At 39.4% G+C, this 18,294-nt stretch overlaps 1 protein-coding gene across 1 annotated transcript in view; it reads right to left on the bottom strand.

Annotated features, from left to right (window-relative positions):
• MCTP1 (multiple C2 and transmembrane domain containing 1) overlaps positions 1-18,294 on the bottom strand; it is a 273,536-nt gene that overhangs the window by 20,104 nt on the left and 235,138 nt on the right. Inside the window, exon 17 of the mRNA XM_080362212.1 lies at positions 17,285-17,338. Within this exon, the coding sequence (XP_080218338.1) occupies positions 17,285-17,338 (54 nt within the window). The remainder of the gene's footprint in view (positions 1-17,284; positions 17,339-18,294) is intronic.

The raw sequence follows: 18,294 nt of genomic DNA, 5'->3' as shown, positions 1-18,294 counted from the left end.
ACGTGCAAGAGATTAGGAATAGGTAGCTTGTTTTTAAAAGCACCTGGTACTATAAACATAACTTCAGAACTTTTAAAATAATTTACAACAAATATATTGAAAATTTTTAGAATTTAAAACCAGCCAAAACAATACTGGCTAAGCAAATTATAATTTGCATTGTGCTTCAATGAAATCTTTTAGACTGTTCCTAAAAGAAAAAGGATATTACAATAAATATGCAAGGCAAAAGACATTAAAGGGTAGATATATTTAAGAAGTTTAATAGTAAACTATCATAAAATTTGGTTTTCTTAATATTTCTTAATCTAGAGATGTATTTCTTAATCTGGATTCAAAAGAAGGAAGGTTGAGATGCCAACTTAATACATGACAGAATTTCTTAGGGGGGTGACGTTATATTTCTGAGGAATGTAACCAGGTTATATTCACAACTGACACTAGTGGTTTAACTTTGCCTAGCACCATTATGTAACCCGATGAGATAATTGTAGCTGAAGTGCTGAAATCAAGTTAAAAAATAGAAATAAAAATGCAGATTCAGAAAAAATACAGACATGAGCTACCGAAATAATGAAAACAGTGTGAGGAAAAATAAGACAATGAGCAACAGAAAGTAATGAGACATTTTAATTTACAAAGAAGATGAATGAACATAATCAAGATATTCAAAATAATGAATGGTTTAGAGAAAGTAAATTGGGACTCTTAATTACTCTCATAAGGCTGTAGAGAAATGTTCCATGAACTTGAAAGGCAGCAGAGGTAAAACTGATAAAAGTAAATTCTGTTCTCTATACAATGCAACACTCACTAGTGGAACTCACTGCCAAAACAGCATTAATATGAAGAGCTTAATAAAACTAGTAACAGAATTAAGCACATACACCATCATTTTCCTGTGAAATTATCACAACAGTGAGTAGAACAACTATCCATCATTTCAGACAAAAATACAACACAATTAAAATCTCTTGTGGAACTCAAAAAAGAGTTGGAGTCAGCAGAGAGAGTAGAAGTTACTAGGAAAACTAAGCATATACAATGCACATATGGGCTGAAACCTTTCCACTTTATTATTTGAAAAAACCTGCATCTTCATTACAACACATCAGAGTATTAGTAGAACAAGAAATCAACAGATAGAATCATGGAACTGCTGATTTTGTAGCCTAGGAAAAAAGTACTGAAAAGTACAGCCCACTTCTTCCTAAAAGTCGTTGCACAAATACACCAAAAAAATGTCTCCATTTTTTCCACCTCAGCCATATAGTGAAAATAAACTTCCAATAAACTTTCTGAACAAATAGGGTCACATGAGTGTTTTCCAGCTACAGCACTGATTTATTCTAGGAAAACAAACAAACAAACAAACAAACAAACCCCCCAAACTTGCAAATTCTACATTTTGCTAACCATTCCCAGGCTGGATGAGTAAATGGTTAATTTTACTGTGCTTTTCTGGTTACAGAGACCAGAGCTAAGAGAATAAATGCATGCCCACAGTCATAACTTTAGTAACTTACGCCAATACTTATGTCCTAACAGCTATTTTATGATTCTTTCTGTTTAACTCTGCCAATCCGCTCTTTGAAACGGGTTCATTTTTATTACATGGTTGTACACCAGCGTGTACAAACATGTAAGAAGATCTCCAGCGTTCTTGGGAAAGAGGGGAAATCTGAGCACCTTCAACCCAACCTCAACCTGAAAATCACCCGAGAACCTCGGCTTTACGTACAAAAACACAACAGCGTTTTTCTTTGGAGTTTTCTTGCTTTTTGTTTATGTGGTAGATAGAGCTTAGAAATCAGCTGCTACCAGCCTCAGACTTTGTAGGAATTTTTTCTTCTCCTGAGGGGTTCATCTTCACTCTCACACAGACTCAGAGATTTGGAGAAGCATCTCTTGCATTGCATCCATCCTACTGCACCGAAACCTCAATCCCTTTGTCTTGACTTCAGCGCTTTTGATTCCCGTGTCGTGGAAAATATTAATGCATGCAGTGGAAAATATTAATATAGTGCTACAGGGGAGGGAAAAGGAGGAGAATTCACTAACAAGGCTTGCTGAAAAGCAGGGGAGTGTGGTTGTGTGTAATGTGCAAAGCATTTCCTTCCAGTACCTGCGAGCACCTGGGAGATACTGTCAATGTTTATGATAATGCAAAGGGAACATCAGGAACGTCCCTAGGCAACAGGGGATGGCACAGCCTGACCGGGTGCCCTTCCAGGGCTGTGCTCAAGATTGCTTCTCACCGTATGTAGATGGCTCAAGGTCTTTATTTTCAGCATTTTTAGCATTAATAACTAATAAAATTATTAATATTAATAATTAACAACCATCATTATTACGGCTCTTTTTGTTGCTTGCCCAAGGAAGGGGAGAGCAAACCTGCCAGAGCAGAGGCTGGTGGGTCCCAGCATCCCCAGGGGATGGATCTACCTTAAAGCAGGGGCAGGAAAACAATTCGCTGTCCCATAGAAATGGGAGAAGAGAGCAAAAGAGCATTCAATACTAAGTTATCAGGTATCTCTGAGCATGCAAGGTTACAGAGTCCAGTTAAACCAAAGTAAAATCAACACCACTTCTCTGAAAAATAGTATAATAAGATAGAATATATATATATATATATATAAAAGTATAAAAAGATGCCTTCTTCACAGCTGGTAATCATAATTTTTTTTTCATATTTCAGTCACTGGCTCTATTTACCCTCCTCCGTTGCTGCTATGTTGTGTCCTTACTTGTATTTTATAAGTGCCTAAAAGGCCCTTTCAAATATGAGGGCACCATTATGTACATCACTGTGCCATTATATGCAGTCCCAGCATCAGAGAGGTTGAGATCTGCTCGATGGCAAGAGGTTATTATTTATTACACCCTTCCACATGATCATTTGTTTTAAACTTTTTAATATTCCATTTAAGTGGCATAAATCCTCCTGGCTGATTCCAGCAACAGTATTGCACTGAGCTCTCCCCACCCTGTCTAATACTAGAGCAACACAGAAGTATCTCAGTTAGAAGGAACGTGTATTATTAAAAGAACGATCCAAGTTATTCACCTGAAATATTATTAAGAATCTATATGTTTTAATCTCATCCACACCACATTCAATTTTCCTTACTGCTGCTACAAACGTTGCTTTCAATAAACATTTGAAAAAAACTCAGCCACCATTAAAGTGGTTTAAATAGACACCTAAACCTGTAAAACCGCAATAACTAAATGCTGCAAATTATACGTAGTTTGCAGTGGAGGTAATTTAGCATATCTAATCACAGTTTCAATTTTCTCTTGAAGTGTAAGAGTAGGAAGAATTATACATAGAAAACAGGAGGGATGAAGGGAGAAAATAAAGATATCCTAAGCATGGAAACTTTTCAAAGTCTAACAGAATGCAACCTGTCTTGTGTATCGTATTTGTAAATGTGCCAAAACCCTGGCTGTGCTTCTGCCTTCTGTCCTCACGTGCTTTGTCAGGATGCAGCTCAGAATAAAGGTATTGGTAGTGTCCAGAAGAAATATATAGTGTCTGGATGGTATGGACTTCTGTGTCGAGGTTGCAGAGTGCTCTAACCCTTCACTAGATAAACGGTGGACAAAGCAAAGTAGGACATTACCGGAGAATAACGGTAACAATATTTCTGTTGTTTAGTTTAATCTTTGGGAAAATATGTTATTTTTGACTCCCTGGAAGCCATTACAGAACTTGTCCTTGTTCAAAATGTAAAAAGAAAAGAAAATTAAATAAAAACATGTGGTAGAATCCCACTGAATGCACACTCTTCTGTTTTATTTTTTACTGTCTTTTAAAATGTTAATATTATATTTTCTGAATGTCTTTTTGTGCTCAAATTGTGAAAACTGATTCCTCCAACCCACTTTACCTACCTGGGAGGCTGAAAGGAGGTATAGAAACCATCTTTGGTGCCCAAATCCTCACAATGGTTTTGGGGACCACTTTGACCAAAAATAATGATCACAAGCTTTGAAACAGAAGCATAGATTTACATCATAATTCTAATAGTGGTGGCTGGGATTGTAAATATGTGTGGTAAACCTCATGATCTGCAAATAATTCAAAGATTTCAGGTGGAGAAGTTGAGCAGCACACAGAATATGTGGTGCTCACTGATGTCAATGGTCCCAAAGGGTTTGTCATGAAATCCTCTCAGTTTCTCTGTTTGAATATAGGAATAAACACCCATGTTTGGCCACTTTTGTCTTCAAGTCTGTTCCATCATTTACAGAGAACAAGAGATTAAAATAACAGTAATTGTCAGGATCAATCCCCTTTTCAGTTTTAACCCGCTTCCACCTTTGAGCACTTTTGTGTTTTGCCATGACTTTGGAATGACAAATGTCAGTAGAGTAGTAAGATTATTGGATAATTTCCTTAATAAGACTATTAAGTATCACCACTGAGTATTTCCCCAAAACAGTCTCTAGAAATGTGGCATATTTTCTTTACAACTGGTATTTTTGCCTGTTTTCTGTTGCTGAAAACATTTTTAAAGGATCACCAAAACCAGGTAGTTATTAAACAACTAGTTTTATTTCCCCCCTTAATACAGTAGGGGTACATGGTTTCCTTGGAATTTTGTTTTTAATTGTTAAAGCAGGAATCTCTTCCTACTCCTCTTATGTCTTTCATCTGATTAGGCTGTCCCTTTTTGCTATTCTTACCCCTTTCCCTAATATGTCTTAGTTGAGTTTGTGATTAATTTTGGTCAAATTCTTTTTTATACAATTTTTATACAATTTCAATACAATTTTGTTTTAACCTTGGAACTTGAAGCAATAGGTTGCAAAACTACAGCGACTGGGTGCTTCTGGCCATCCTTTCCACCCAAAGGGTTTGTGAACACAAATCACTTGGGTTTTTTGAACTTCAGTGTATTTTGTGAGGAAAAAAACCCAAAACCCTTTCTGTGCTGAACTGTATTGGCCACAAATTCCAAAATCACTGTGTGCTTCTCATCTCTGAGACATAATTCACACATATTGTATGTACATGTTAGAAAGGCTCTACCAACAGAGCTCTACAGACAATCTTCTGACAAATTCTTCACCTACAGCATATAGACATCTTCTTTCTCTTCTCCCCTCTGCCTTCTCTGCACCTTTTCCCCTCATTCACACTCACCATATTTGCTCAGGGAGTTATTCCACTCATCAAACAGTAATTTCCTGGAACTATTAATACTTCTGACAAATGACACCATTCACAAACTCGCTCCCCCGGGCTTTGGCACCACGCTTAGTCAACGCAGAGGAAACACACAGAATAAATATTTAAAGGAAAGAGAAAAGACCCCTATTTTCTCACCCTAGTTCAGGATACACGGATAGGCTGCTGAACGTTAACCATCTGAAATCACACACTAAAATGTCTGGGAATTAGAAGGAGAATAAAGAAGAAAGGTCTGTTAAACATTGCTGTGTGCTTGAGGCACTTCCAGCAATACTTGTGAATGACCTGGAAGTACAATGTTAAAACTGTTGCTTTTCCCTGATGAACTTTGAATAAAATAGACATTGCGGTGTCCTGGTTAAGGACCTCAGTCATTGGCATCAAAACATGAATTGCAGAGCAAAGCGTTCAGGATTTGGGGACTGGAGGGAAATCAGTGATTTGATTCCCAGAACACAGAAAATTTTAAAAAATTAAAAGCGTCAGCAAACTAAGTTTCCTCCGCTGTTCTAATAACAAAAAATAAGCAGTGTATTTGCAGGAAAAATAAATGCCCAAAACATGTAATTGAAAAAACTCCCTAGGGTTCAATAGTTACACTCTGTCTTTTATAACTACTCTGATTTGGTCATCTGGAAAAATAAGATCTGGCTCTGTTCTACAGACTTTGTCAAATCTTGGAAAATGTTCTACTTTTCCTTGCATTTTAAAAGCAAATGGTATTTCTTCAGACTCAACAGATAATTTCTATCTAGGTGATAGAGTTCCTTCTCAAAACAATAATTCGGAGCTATAAAACATGTTGACCTCTCCCTGCATCTTCCAACAGGCTCCCAAGAAGATGTTGTCCTCTTTTTTGATCATATCAGGATGTCCTTAAGGTGGCCTTCGCTTGTTTGGTGGGTTGTGCTCCAGAAAATGTTAATTACATTCCCTATTAGATTATTTTGAAAAGCACTTTTAGTTTTGGTTTTATAACAACTTGCAGTGAGCTATTGTGGTTCCTCTCCTTAATTCGCAGGCATTGATTTGCAAAAGCAAACCAACAAAAGGACTATACAGCTGGCATTTGATCACTTTTAGCCCATTATCAAATAAATATTTCACTGGGAAAAAAAAAAAATCTCTAGGAAATTATTTTTCTGTATTTATGCAATAAGACTTCAAAATGCAGCATAAAACTTTTCTTTTTAAAAATCACAGTGTTAGAACACATTTTCTTCTGAATCAATGCATCCTGAGGAAGTTGGGTGAAGAGGCTTGCAGAACATAAGAGTTGTTTGAAAAAATTATTTAGTAACAAACTAGATCTTGGCCTATAACACCATGTAATGTAATTTCTGATAATGCATCTTCAAGCCTTCCCTGAACAGACTGCACAATCTTAATTTTTAATAGGCCTTCCAGAAACCACAACTATGCAAACCATTCCTCTATCAAAATCCACGGGTTTGTATCGTACTTGAGGAAGATAGCAGAATAAATTGTTTAGTGATCTTCACTAGATGCCTTGTGTTGACCTAAAATATTCAGGCAGCATTTGTTCTTTGCGAGTGGGAAGGAAAGCAACCTGGGACTTCACAGGATAGACAAGAAGATGTTTTGGTGCACATAATCATATACACAAATTTCAAATTTCCCCAAAATTAAAAAAAAAAAAAGAAAATCCAACCACACATTAGCAAACTACTCAGCAGCAGAGAAAATATTCCAAGTTATTTCTGTCTACTCTTTCACTATTGGTATTTAAAATTTTCACCAAGCAGTAATTAAAGGCCAACAAATATCTTTTGTATGCTTAATTTTAAATTACAGGTAATACCATACACCGAAGGGATAACAATGCACAACCGTATATGCTGAAGGCAGGAGGATTTGCACTATTCCTTTGTGTAAAATTCTAAAAAGCACATCTGCTGAGCAATTGATCTTAAATTACTATTTCTGATTGCAAGAAAGCTTCAGATTAGCAACGGTGTTTTGACTTTTTCACACTGTTAAAGAAAAACAGAAAGCAATACCTTTTCAGCAGAATGCTTTTTTTCTCAGAGCTCTGTGTTACCTAGATGCCGTTAGATATCTGTGACACTACATAAACCAATGGTGTCCATTTTGTTTTTCTAAACTTGCTAGCCTTCGGAACAATAACAATTTGCTACATAAAATATCTTTATACCATCCTGGACTTCGTTACTTCAGCACCTGAGCAGGCCAAGAAAAGATAAAAAGGGAAAGGAATCAGGAGAAAGAGAAAGAAACACTACTTAAATATTTATTAGCCATTTTTCTTATATGTTTTTTGAGACCTATGAAAATAATCCATACACATTCCTCAGCTCAATTACTTACAAATAACTTATCTGTGGAATCAAGTAAATCTGTCAGTTGTGCACGTTTATTTTTCCATGTGCTATCTCCAGATAAGCAGGTCTGTAATATTAGATTTCCACTGACATAATTGTGCATGAATTCTGATCTGATTTAGTATTACATGGTGCAAAAGGTGACACATTTTCTTTAATATAGCCCATTAGAAAAGGAAAGTAATTGCCAGTGTATGAAATCCGAGGAGTTGGATTGAAAGACTCTGGGACTTTGGGGTCAGCTCAGTGGAAAAGTAACTTGCTCAACTACCCCAGGCACTAAGCACTGTGACAAGCAAACCTAATACCCAGTGTAGGTACTCAGTTAGGCAATCAATAAAAACACTGCATTATCGGACTGCTACAGATGTATGTTAACCTATCGTATTACCTCATCTGTTCCCAAACCAGTCAAACGTGCATTTGCTGATCATGCAGATAAGACAGATACCACCCCAGTCCTTAAGCCACACTTAATACCAAGCCAGAGCACTAAACCAACTGTTTATTGCTTTTCCATATGCCATAAATTCTAATTTTCGAGCGTATCTAAATTGTACACCAAAGACTACATTCAAAGGGCTACTGAGATGGCAAAGCCAACCGCTCTGAAATTAGCCTGTGTGGGATTTAAGGTACGTTCTGCACTACCCACCATGGGTAGTGCATGGATGCTCAACCCACATCTGCTCCCCCAGCCCCTCCACCAGGTCTGTGGCCTCTCCCCATCTCCATTCTCCTGCTGTAGATCTCAGCATCCTCCCCACATCCCTGCCTGCCCAGGGCCCAGACACCCTGAGCTGTAAGATGTCCCTACGTGTTACTTTTCCTTTATATCTGCATCTCTTTTTGCCTGGTCCTGCTCTTGCTCCCATGTTCTCCTGGACTCAGAGCTGCTCCCACAATGCTCACAGGTGGACATCTCTGCTTTCAGTGTATGACTCAAAAATCACAGAACACCCACCGCCCACCCAAGTACTTGGCTCCAGGTCTTTGCCCCACTTGGAGGATGCTCTGAGAGGACAAAGGTGGGAATTCACAAACCAGCGATGTGGCTTCAGCAAATTTCTACGGGCTGCCTCTTCTCCCAGCCAGACCTCCCACCAAGCCATATAAACTGCACAAAAAGGAGCAGAGTTTCACAGGGATTAGGAAAGCCTCATCCTCCACATGGCAGTCACTTGTCTCTCTGGTTATTTTCAAGTCTCTGCAAGTGAGAGGGAGTAGATATCAATAAAAATAAATAAGTTTTCCACTCTGTAAATGAATATATACTTCCCTGCACTTTATGCTTTAAAAGCCACAGAAGTGTCTCAATGGAAAGTTCCCATGATTAAAGAATCATCTCTAAAGCTGGACTGTGATTACTGGAAAATAAGCACATCTGATATTCAGTGCACGGGTGACACAAAAACGAGGAGCTACAAAAACCAAAGCAGCAAAGGGCTGCTTAGCTTCTAGTCAAACAGAAAGTGGGAACTGAAATTGCAAGATTGAGGACTGGGCAGAAGTGCTTTCTGGCAGGGATGATGTTGTCTGATCCGTCAGTATTCTCATGCACTTTTTCTCCCACAGAATACATGTATTCTGGGCAGTGTATTCTGTATCCAGGGCAGTGGATGGGAAGGTGCCTGGTAAGAAAATTCCTGTTGGAAAGTGGGCACATGGACATCTGCTAGTTAGGAGCTGCATGTCTGCAGACTTCTGTTGGGATGGGTGGAAGCAGTTACCTTTCCGAATGGAAGTGTAATTAAAGCTTCTGCAGCAGATGATCACAATAATTCATCAACGGGACAACCTGCACAAGTGAACTGCCACGTCTTTGGAGCTTTTATAGTTGTTATCAATAAACACACAAAATTCACATTGAAAAAAATGAAAAAGAAGTAGAATGAAGCTAGTTACATGCACTGTTTGTCCATAAGGTTTATTGACACCAAATTTATCTCTTTATCTGCCAGCAGATGAAACCTCTACCACATTGCACTCTGTCCTTGTGGATGCTTCTGCACAATGACAACTTTGTAATTCTGTGCCATGCTCTTCTAGGAGCAGCTTTGCACTTAAATTCTTCGGGGTTGGGGTGCCTCTTCCATTTTGTCAAGATTCTATTTTGCCTGGACGATCTGTCCAGCAACTTCATCACTGATCCATGCGTCAACATTAAGTATCACAGTATCACAGTATCACAGTATCACACAGTATCACAGTATCACAGTATGTTTGGGATTGGAAGGGACCTCAAAAGATCATCCAGTGCAATCCCCCTGCTGGAGCAGGAACACCCAGGTGAGGTCGCACAGGAACATGTCCAGGCGGATTGGAATGTCTGCACAGAAGGAGACTCCACAACCCCCTGGGCAGCCTGGGCCAGGCTCTGACACCCTCACTGAGAAGAAGTTTCTTCTCAAATTTAAGTGGAACCTCTTGTGTTCCAGCTTGATCCCATTATCCCTTGTCCTATCATTGTTTGCCACCGAGAAGAGCCTGGCTCCATCCTCATGGCATTCACCCTTTATATATTTATAAACATTAATAAGGTCCCCCCTTAGTCTCCTCTTCTCCAAACTAAAGAGCCCCAGCTCCCTCAGCCTTCCTTCATAAGAGAGATGCTCCACTCCCTTAATCATCTTTGTTGCCCTGCGCTGGACTCTCTCCAGCAGTTCCCTGTCCTGCTGGAACTGAGGGGCCACAACTGGACACAATATTCCAGATGTGGTCTCACCAGGGTGGAGTAGAGGGGAAGGAGAACCTCTCTAGATCTACTAACCACCTCCCTTGTAATCCACCCCAGGTACCATTGGCTTCCTGGCCACAAGAGCACAGTGCTGGCTCACGGTCATCCTGTTGTCCACCAGCACCCCCAGGTCCCTTTCCCCTTCACTGTTCTCTAATAGGTAATTTCCCAACCTATACTGGAACCTGGGGTTGTTCCTGCCCAGTAAACAATATAAAACCTCCTATTGACACACAGATACTTCAAACTGCACCACTAATATAGGTATATTGTTTGCAAAAGCTTGCAATCTCTTTCCCCATATTCCTGTATCTTCCTCCATAAAGCACAGCAATACCTGATCAACTGCCCTGACAAATTTTTGTAGTTGAGACTGCAATTTTTCTTACAAGCATTTTAGTGAAGGGAAAGGTACACACATGGCTTAAGAGGTAGAGTTTGCATTTCTTCTATCAGGTTTCCAATGTTGTGCCTTACCCCTCACCGTCTCTGCTTACCGTTGACTGAGCTGGAAGCTTGTTCTTTATTAAGGACCCCATGTTTTGCTGTAGAAAAAGCTCAAAAGGCATCTCTCTAAAACAGGTGTTTGGGCCTGTTCTTCAGAATGCTAAAATTGGGAGCTATGGATAAGCCTGAAGATATATTCAGGTGGCTGGCAAATACTCGTATATCAGTGACTACATGGCTTGCTTACAGTCTCAAGCAGTTCGTGGCAGCAGGTTAATCAGAATGCAGATCTCATGATTCTGGGTGGAACGACATTTAAAAGTATTATTAGAGAACGTGAGAATGAGCCATTCTCACTGGTTTTGAAGCCACGTTAACAGATGGATGCCTTTGGAGCTAACCTGCACAGGTAAGAAGGTTTCAAGGAGAACCTGGCAATAAAAGCTTTTGGTCATTTCCTTCAACACTCATCATTTCTCTCCCCTGGGTCACAGAGAAGACCACAGAGATTTTTTAACTACATCCTGTTCTATAAAATCACTTTCTGAGGAGCTAGGTGAAAAAAAACCTTCATTAGGTCTCAAAAAAAAATTAAATCTGCTTAGTTATGATAAAGAAATAATACTAAGCGTAGAGGAAAAATGTAGGGTGAAATTATGTCACATCCTGCAGCAGCTAACATAATTAAGACATATTCTTCATTTGATTTAATAATTTATTGAATTATACTTGGATGACTTAATAAATGAAGAACATTACCCACACTATATTAGTCACAGGTGAAAAAAAAATGTACATGGATGAGTGTAATTCATTCAACAATTTGTAGACCCACGGTCCCCCAGGAACCATCACACACACACCTCCTCAAGTGCCAAACTTCAGATATAAATCTCAGATTCTGAACTCAATAATACTCATTTTACTCCCCTAATTTTGATAGTATTTCAAGACCGCACTGAGATGAAGAAGCCTGATCTTGCTAAAACTAAACCACTCAGAAGGCTGTTCACATTACCTGTTTTCAAAGGTGCACACTTCGGTCGTGAAGAAGCCCATCTGATGCCCGAGGACAGGGCAGGATGACAACTGCTCATTGTGGAAGAACCTCTGCAAAGGTTCCCTGTGATCCAAGGTGCACCCAGGCAAAAGTAACTCCATGGCTGTGACTTTAAGGTGATCTAATGATCAGAATCATCTTTAGTTGATATTCCAGTGTATGGGCTAAAGCAGACTGCACCATAGCATCATAGAATAGTTTGGGTTGAAGAGACCTTCAGATCTCCCCCAGTTCCCCCCTGCCATGAGCAGGGACATCTTCACCAGCTCAGGGTGCTCAGACCCCGTCCAGCCTGGCCTGGGATGTCTCCAGGGATGGTTCATCCACCACCTCTCTGGGTACCTGGCACAGGCTCTCACCACCCTCAGGGCAACAATTCCTTCCTCATGTCCAGCCTGAATCTCCCTCCTTTAGTTTAAACCATCACCCCTTGTCCTGTCACAACAAACCCTGCTCAAAAGTCTGTCCCCATCCTTCTTCTCGGCCCCTTTTAAGCACTGAAAGGTGCACTAAGGTGTCCCGGAGCTTCTGTTCTCCAGCTGAACAGCCCAGCTCTGTCACCTGTCCCCAGCAGAGCTGTTCCAGCCTCGGGTCACTCCTGGGGCTCCTCTGGCCCCTCTCCAGCAGCTCCATGTGTGTCTGTGCTGAGGACCCAGAGCTGGACCAGCACTGCAGGGGGGTCTCAGCAGAGCGGAGCAGAGGGGCAGGATCCCCCAAACCTGCTGCCCACGGGGCTGGGGATGCAGCCCAGGGCACCATTGGCTTCTGGGCTGCGAGCGCACATGGCGGTTCGTGGCCGATCTCTCAGCCCAGTGCCCCCAAGTCCTTCTCCTGGGGCTGCTCTCCATCCTGCACCCCAGCGGGACTGGTACCGGGGGTTGTCCTGACTCAGGACCATCATCTGTCCTATTATGCACAATTTTAATTAAAAACACGCCTCTTGTTGCTGTCTCTGTGTGAATAACTACACCGAGCTGAAACCAAACTGCACTGAGAAGTCTGACTTCAGACTGCCCTGCCGTAGGTTTTTTTCTATAAGTTTTATATAAGTTCAGCTAAGCTTTTAGGAGGCAGCATACATGCAGCTACAGTTTTCACTGAAAGATAATGTGTTTTATGTATGGTTAATATTTAGGTGCTATGTTCATGTAGAATGTAATGGGGAAATCAAGCTATAGGTGAACCTATGAATTTATTCATTCTGGAATTTTCTCTTCACTCCACTTACTCCCTCTTTCTTTATTGTTTTCCCATCATTTATTTTATAGGAAATAAGTTCTCATAATTTATTTTATAAGGAAATAGATTACTATCTTCTCTTTTATAGAATATAAAAATATAGGCTACATCAGAGTTACCTTTCCTCCTGCTCATGATCTACTCATAGTAGAAATACAGAGCATGCTTCTGAGACAGGTTACAGAAGCATCTCAGCTTGAAAACAAAGTTGTTACCTCTCAGCAGGGGTGATTAAAAGCTTTAAAACATATTTTAATTCAACTCAACTATCTTTCATTATAAAAGCTTCTAGTTATCATGGAACTTCATGGACTGAGAACTGCAAAGAATTTTTCAAAGAATGAAATAGTGAAGAGAGAGTAGATGAAGGTGCAAATGATTTGAATATTTTGTATTAATAAGATATTGTTAATAAAAGGGTAATATAGAATAGTGCTAGTACCATGCGTCTTCCTCCAGTTAAATCTGCAACAGCAGCATTGCTCACTGGCCTGATGTTGAGAGCTTTGCACAAAATGCTGAGCTGAAATTCTTTGTGATTATCTGAAATATCATCTGGAGTTTGTTCAAAGAACAAAGCTATTAGAAAAGCATATCTGAACTTCTTCTATGACAAACTAAACTCTTAAATACATAGATTATGCATATCGACCTCTACATTATTATAACATAACTGTTTAAAAATCCTTTTGGTAGCTTGTTGATAAATTGACTTTGTGTAATTCAACTGACCCTTACTTGCTAAGATACGGTGTAAGGCAGCGTTTGGAAGCGAGCCAAAAACAAAGAAAAAAAAGAGAGGCGAGATAGAAATCAGATTAAACTGTAAATCTGTGTCTGGCATAGGTTTAGCAAGCACTACAGAACACATGGAACACAGATTCCAGTGCTATTTATTGGAAAAACCAGTATCGAATTAAGGACAAAAGCCTGAGCCAAACAAACTGCAGGATCTTTTCCAGTTCCTAAATACATAATATGACAAAGAGCTAAAAATGGAAAAAAAGTGTTCTACTGCTAAGCACCACTTCATAAATGATGCAAGAATAAGTGTAGTTGCCACTTTAGTTCATTAGTCATATTGCAACTGAAGATGAAAGTTAACATTCTCAGTGAAATAAAAAAGAAACAATATCTATGACCTTAAATTGACAGTCCTGTCTACTTTAATTGCAGCAGAGGTGGGAAAAAAGAGTTACAAAAATCCAGAACATGAGAATGAGAGCAAGTAACACTGTAAGTACAAATCTACCTTGTCAAACTCCTCTCCGTATCACATGCCACTATTAATAAAGTGCATTACCTTAACTAATTACACACACTTGAGCATTCATCATCCCTCAGTTTATTACTTCTGTAACTCCGTGATTTTGGGATGTCGAACAACGTCCCGTAACCTACATCAGCGCTCGCCCACGCGGGCCTCATCAAGTAGCCAAAGAGTTGCCCTTTCACTGCGAGCAAGTGGCTAAAATCTAAGCTGGCTCTAAAGAAAGACACTTTTCATAATCGCTCAACAATCTGCTAAGTGAAAACATATGGGTAGGCTTAGGTAAAGCCTTCCAGGGGTCTTTACTGAATGGGAAACAGGTGCTCCGGTTCTGTGCCATGTAATACCCCATTTACCGTTAAGTCCAAAGGTTACAGGACTAATAGCTGCCTTGTGGTAATCAGGGAAAGCAAAGACACTGGCCATGCTCAAACATCTGGGACATATTTTACATACTTGCCACATATGCTTCAGTTTCAATTAAAGTGAGGCTTTGGCACATTTATTAATCTTTTTACTTTTATCGCCTAAGAAGACCCACTTACCTGATTTTTCTATTATACCACATGAAAAAAAACAGAGAAGTAATAAAAGCCAGAGGCCACTACCAGCTGGTGTTACAAAATGTGCATTTGTTTTCTCACAGAACTTCATTTTGCACACAGCTTCAAGAAAACACACATATGAATTAGAATAATACACAACTGCACCCTTACATTTTGACAAAAGGATGTGAGAGGAACGGCCATAGTTAACAGAGTATGTCTAGTGCACCAGACAGGAAAAAGCACCCTTTGAGCTTCTGATGATGAACGACTCAGTCCTGACTACACATTTATGTTTTACAGTTTAGCCCAGTGCAAAATAATGCCCACTATGAAGAGTCCTGAACGTATACGCTAGTCCATACGTGCTTATTTTAAGAAGTGTAATTTTATTTTCCATTCAAACAGCATATTGAATCACGAGAACTCAAAATGTTTGCAATAATGAAGACAGCTTTGAATTCATAAAAATCAAACTAAACACCTTCTGTATAGAAAGACAGCTCTTAAATATTCAATAAAAGGGCTCCCTGAATGCACACGGTAATGTCAGTACTCACTTTTATTCAACCTTGGTAACTAGATCTAGAAAAATGTTTGAACTCTGGTGTCAGTTTGAGAAAGCTGAATATTAGATCACAACACTGAAACATAGAGTGATATTTCTAATTGGGTACGTTTTGCCCGGCATCCGTTAATCCCCAGAGAAGGGGGGCTGGGGGAGCTGACCCCCACCCTCATCTTCCCTTTTAAAGCAGTTTATTTAGCAGTTTCCAAAAACCACTAAGCCGTAACTACATAGGCTAGCTTAAACTACAAGCAGTCAAGCACTGTTCTTTGTAAAATAAACACAGTTATTAAAATATCCAGGAACACGCACACTACTGGGATGATACTTTTTGCACCAGCTCTAATAATAAAGCAGGAAGAAATGGGAGAAAATGGCTTCAAATGGATGGCAGATCAGTGTTTATCAGAAGAGAAATGATGATTCAAAGCCAGCATGTTGAGTTAAAATACAAGCTCTCCACAGCTACACGACTGACCTTTGCAATAAATCATATATTTTATTGCCAGAAGTGTATGCTCATATCATTTAGTGTTACAAACCATCACATATGTGTTTTGTAAAAGGTTTTGTTACTACAGTGCTGGCCGATTCTGAAATGATGTAGCTAACGATTTAAGTGATGTATAGAAGAATTTCACATAATAACTTTCTGTCAATTGTAAAATGTTTGAGCTAGGAATAGAATGAGGAAAATACTCTTTTTTATCATCTCATATCCTAGGTGTTAGCTAACAGAAAAATAATCATTCAAGGGATTAACTAATCATGGCGAATTTTCTGACATTTCAAATGCTGCTGTCAGCGTATGAATTCTTACAGTGGTATATAACTGTACATCTCAACTAGAAACAAAGGTCAAGGGCATAAATTAAGATACACTGTTTTTCTCCTCTTGAAAAAAAAAAGAAATCATTGCTTTACTACAAGAGAACTGGGGGAACACATGTGAAGGTCAAAATCATCTGTATTTTAATTCAGAGTACTTGTAAAATTGTCTATTTTTTTTTTTCCCTTGTTTTTTCCCACAAATATCACCTTCCCGGTATGAAAACAGCAGCAACACCGGTGCTTTTTCAGTGCACTCATCTTGCCACAACGCCGTCCCGCCAGCGCTGGCCATCGCTCCGGTGGCGCAAGGTCATTCTAATTTACTTTCTCTGTTTTTTCCCTCTCCCCAAGGGACAAACAATCCGAGCAGTCCCATCACTCGGCTCGATAAGACGTGGAAATGAGCCGTTATTTACTGTGCGGCTGCAGCCCTGAGCCCAACCGGCAGCCTCCGCACCAAACCGCGTTCGCCCGAATAGCCGAACGATCCGCAACAGCTTCCCCGGCCGCAAAGCCAACTCCCAATCAAGCGGCCGTCCGTGAGAATTGTGATTATTTAAATGTCATACGGAGCGCGGAAATTTTCAGCCATTCTTTGAAAATTATAGGCGTCAACATCCCATCTTTAACCAGTATGGAGTTGCTATTTTTACACCATTTTTTTTTCCCCCTAAAGTGCAGCCCTATTTGTAATACTCAAGACAGGACAAATTTTTGTCCTTCAAAAACAGTTGTCACTGCAGTTATCTTCACAAGAGCTATCAAGTTCCAGACAGGCTGAATTATTTTTGTTCCTGGCAGAAAAAATATTTGACCCAGCTCTGGACCAAGAGGAAAAAAAAAGCAGGATTTATAGTCCTCTATCCTTTCCTGCAACACACTGTAGCATTGTTAGGATGATAAACAGCTCTGTCCAATTTTCTGGACTAAAACACTTCACCTCCTTTTTTAACTGTCTGTAAAAACAGTGTCATGTCTAAATTCTCCCATCCCCAGATACCCAAGTGCTAGGAAAGATAATTACCTTGTCATCTCTGTCATCCTCTTCTTCCTCGTCCTCTAGCATGTCCTCCACTACCTGCAGACAGAAACAGTAGTAGTTGTCATGATTTAAAAAGGAAGAGTTTTGTTCTGTCAATTCTAAACCTTTTGTAGATGAAAACTTTATTAACATTTGAAATAAATGCACAGAAGGAAAACGTACAACCAGGAAAAAACACTTGATCTACAGATTCAAATTTAGGAAAGTGTTATAGCTCTAATTGACCTACATTAGGGAATTATATACTGAAACCATTCCTGTACAAAATGCCTGCTTGACAATTTAAGTATTTAAAAGGTAGTTCAAAATTCAATGTACGATTGTTTTAACTGAAGGAATCCTTTGTCAGCTCCACTAGTCCCCATACAGCACACACAAATGCTTGCTTTAAATTTACTGTTACCTACAGAAACATGCAACATTTTTAATAGAGTTTACAGCATTCACCAAGAGATTTTTGTAGAATACCAAGCTGGAAATAAATTCATACTAGCTTATCTCCTTGTGACCTACAACAATTATATATACCATATGCTCTATCAGCATTAGCACTGTGTTTCTTAATAGTGATTTTTTACAATCTGTGCATCTAACATTCTGCACATTTATTGCAAGCTGCAGTTGCCAAATGTCTGCATCTACCTGTTATTTGATTTAAATAGTCTCTTCAGTCTAACACTACGAAATATACACATGCATTCAACTAATTCTACAAATATTAATAATTATTTATCACAACATGAAGTGAGCCACTATTAAATTTAGTCCATAGAGAGATTAAATGACTTTCTGACTATGGCCAGTGGCAGATTCAGCCTTAAAACTCACAAATCCCTCTTTCATAACACTGTCACCAAGTCTTCAGTATCACCGAGGGGGAAAACGTGCTGCTGGTGCAACTGAAGTAAAGTTGTACCTACCTATGAGCAGAAAATAATGTGGCTCTTTATATCACTATTTATATGTAGGTACTTATTAGGGTATGGGAACTT

The sequence above is a fragment of the Nesoenas mayeri genome, assembly GCF_963082525.1.
Source record: "Nesoenas mayeri genome assembly, chromosome: Z".
Lineage (NCBI taxonomy): Eukaryota > Metazoa > Chordata > Aves > Columbiformes > Columbidae > Nesoenas > Nesoenas mayeri.
The sequence above is the reverse complement of the archived record's forward strand: the minus strand, read 5'-3'. Positions and strand labels throughout refer to the sequence as shown.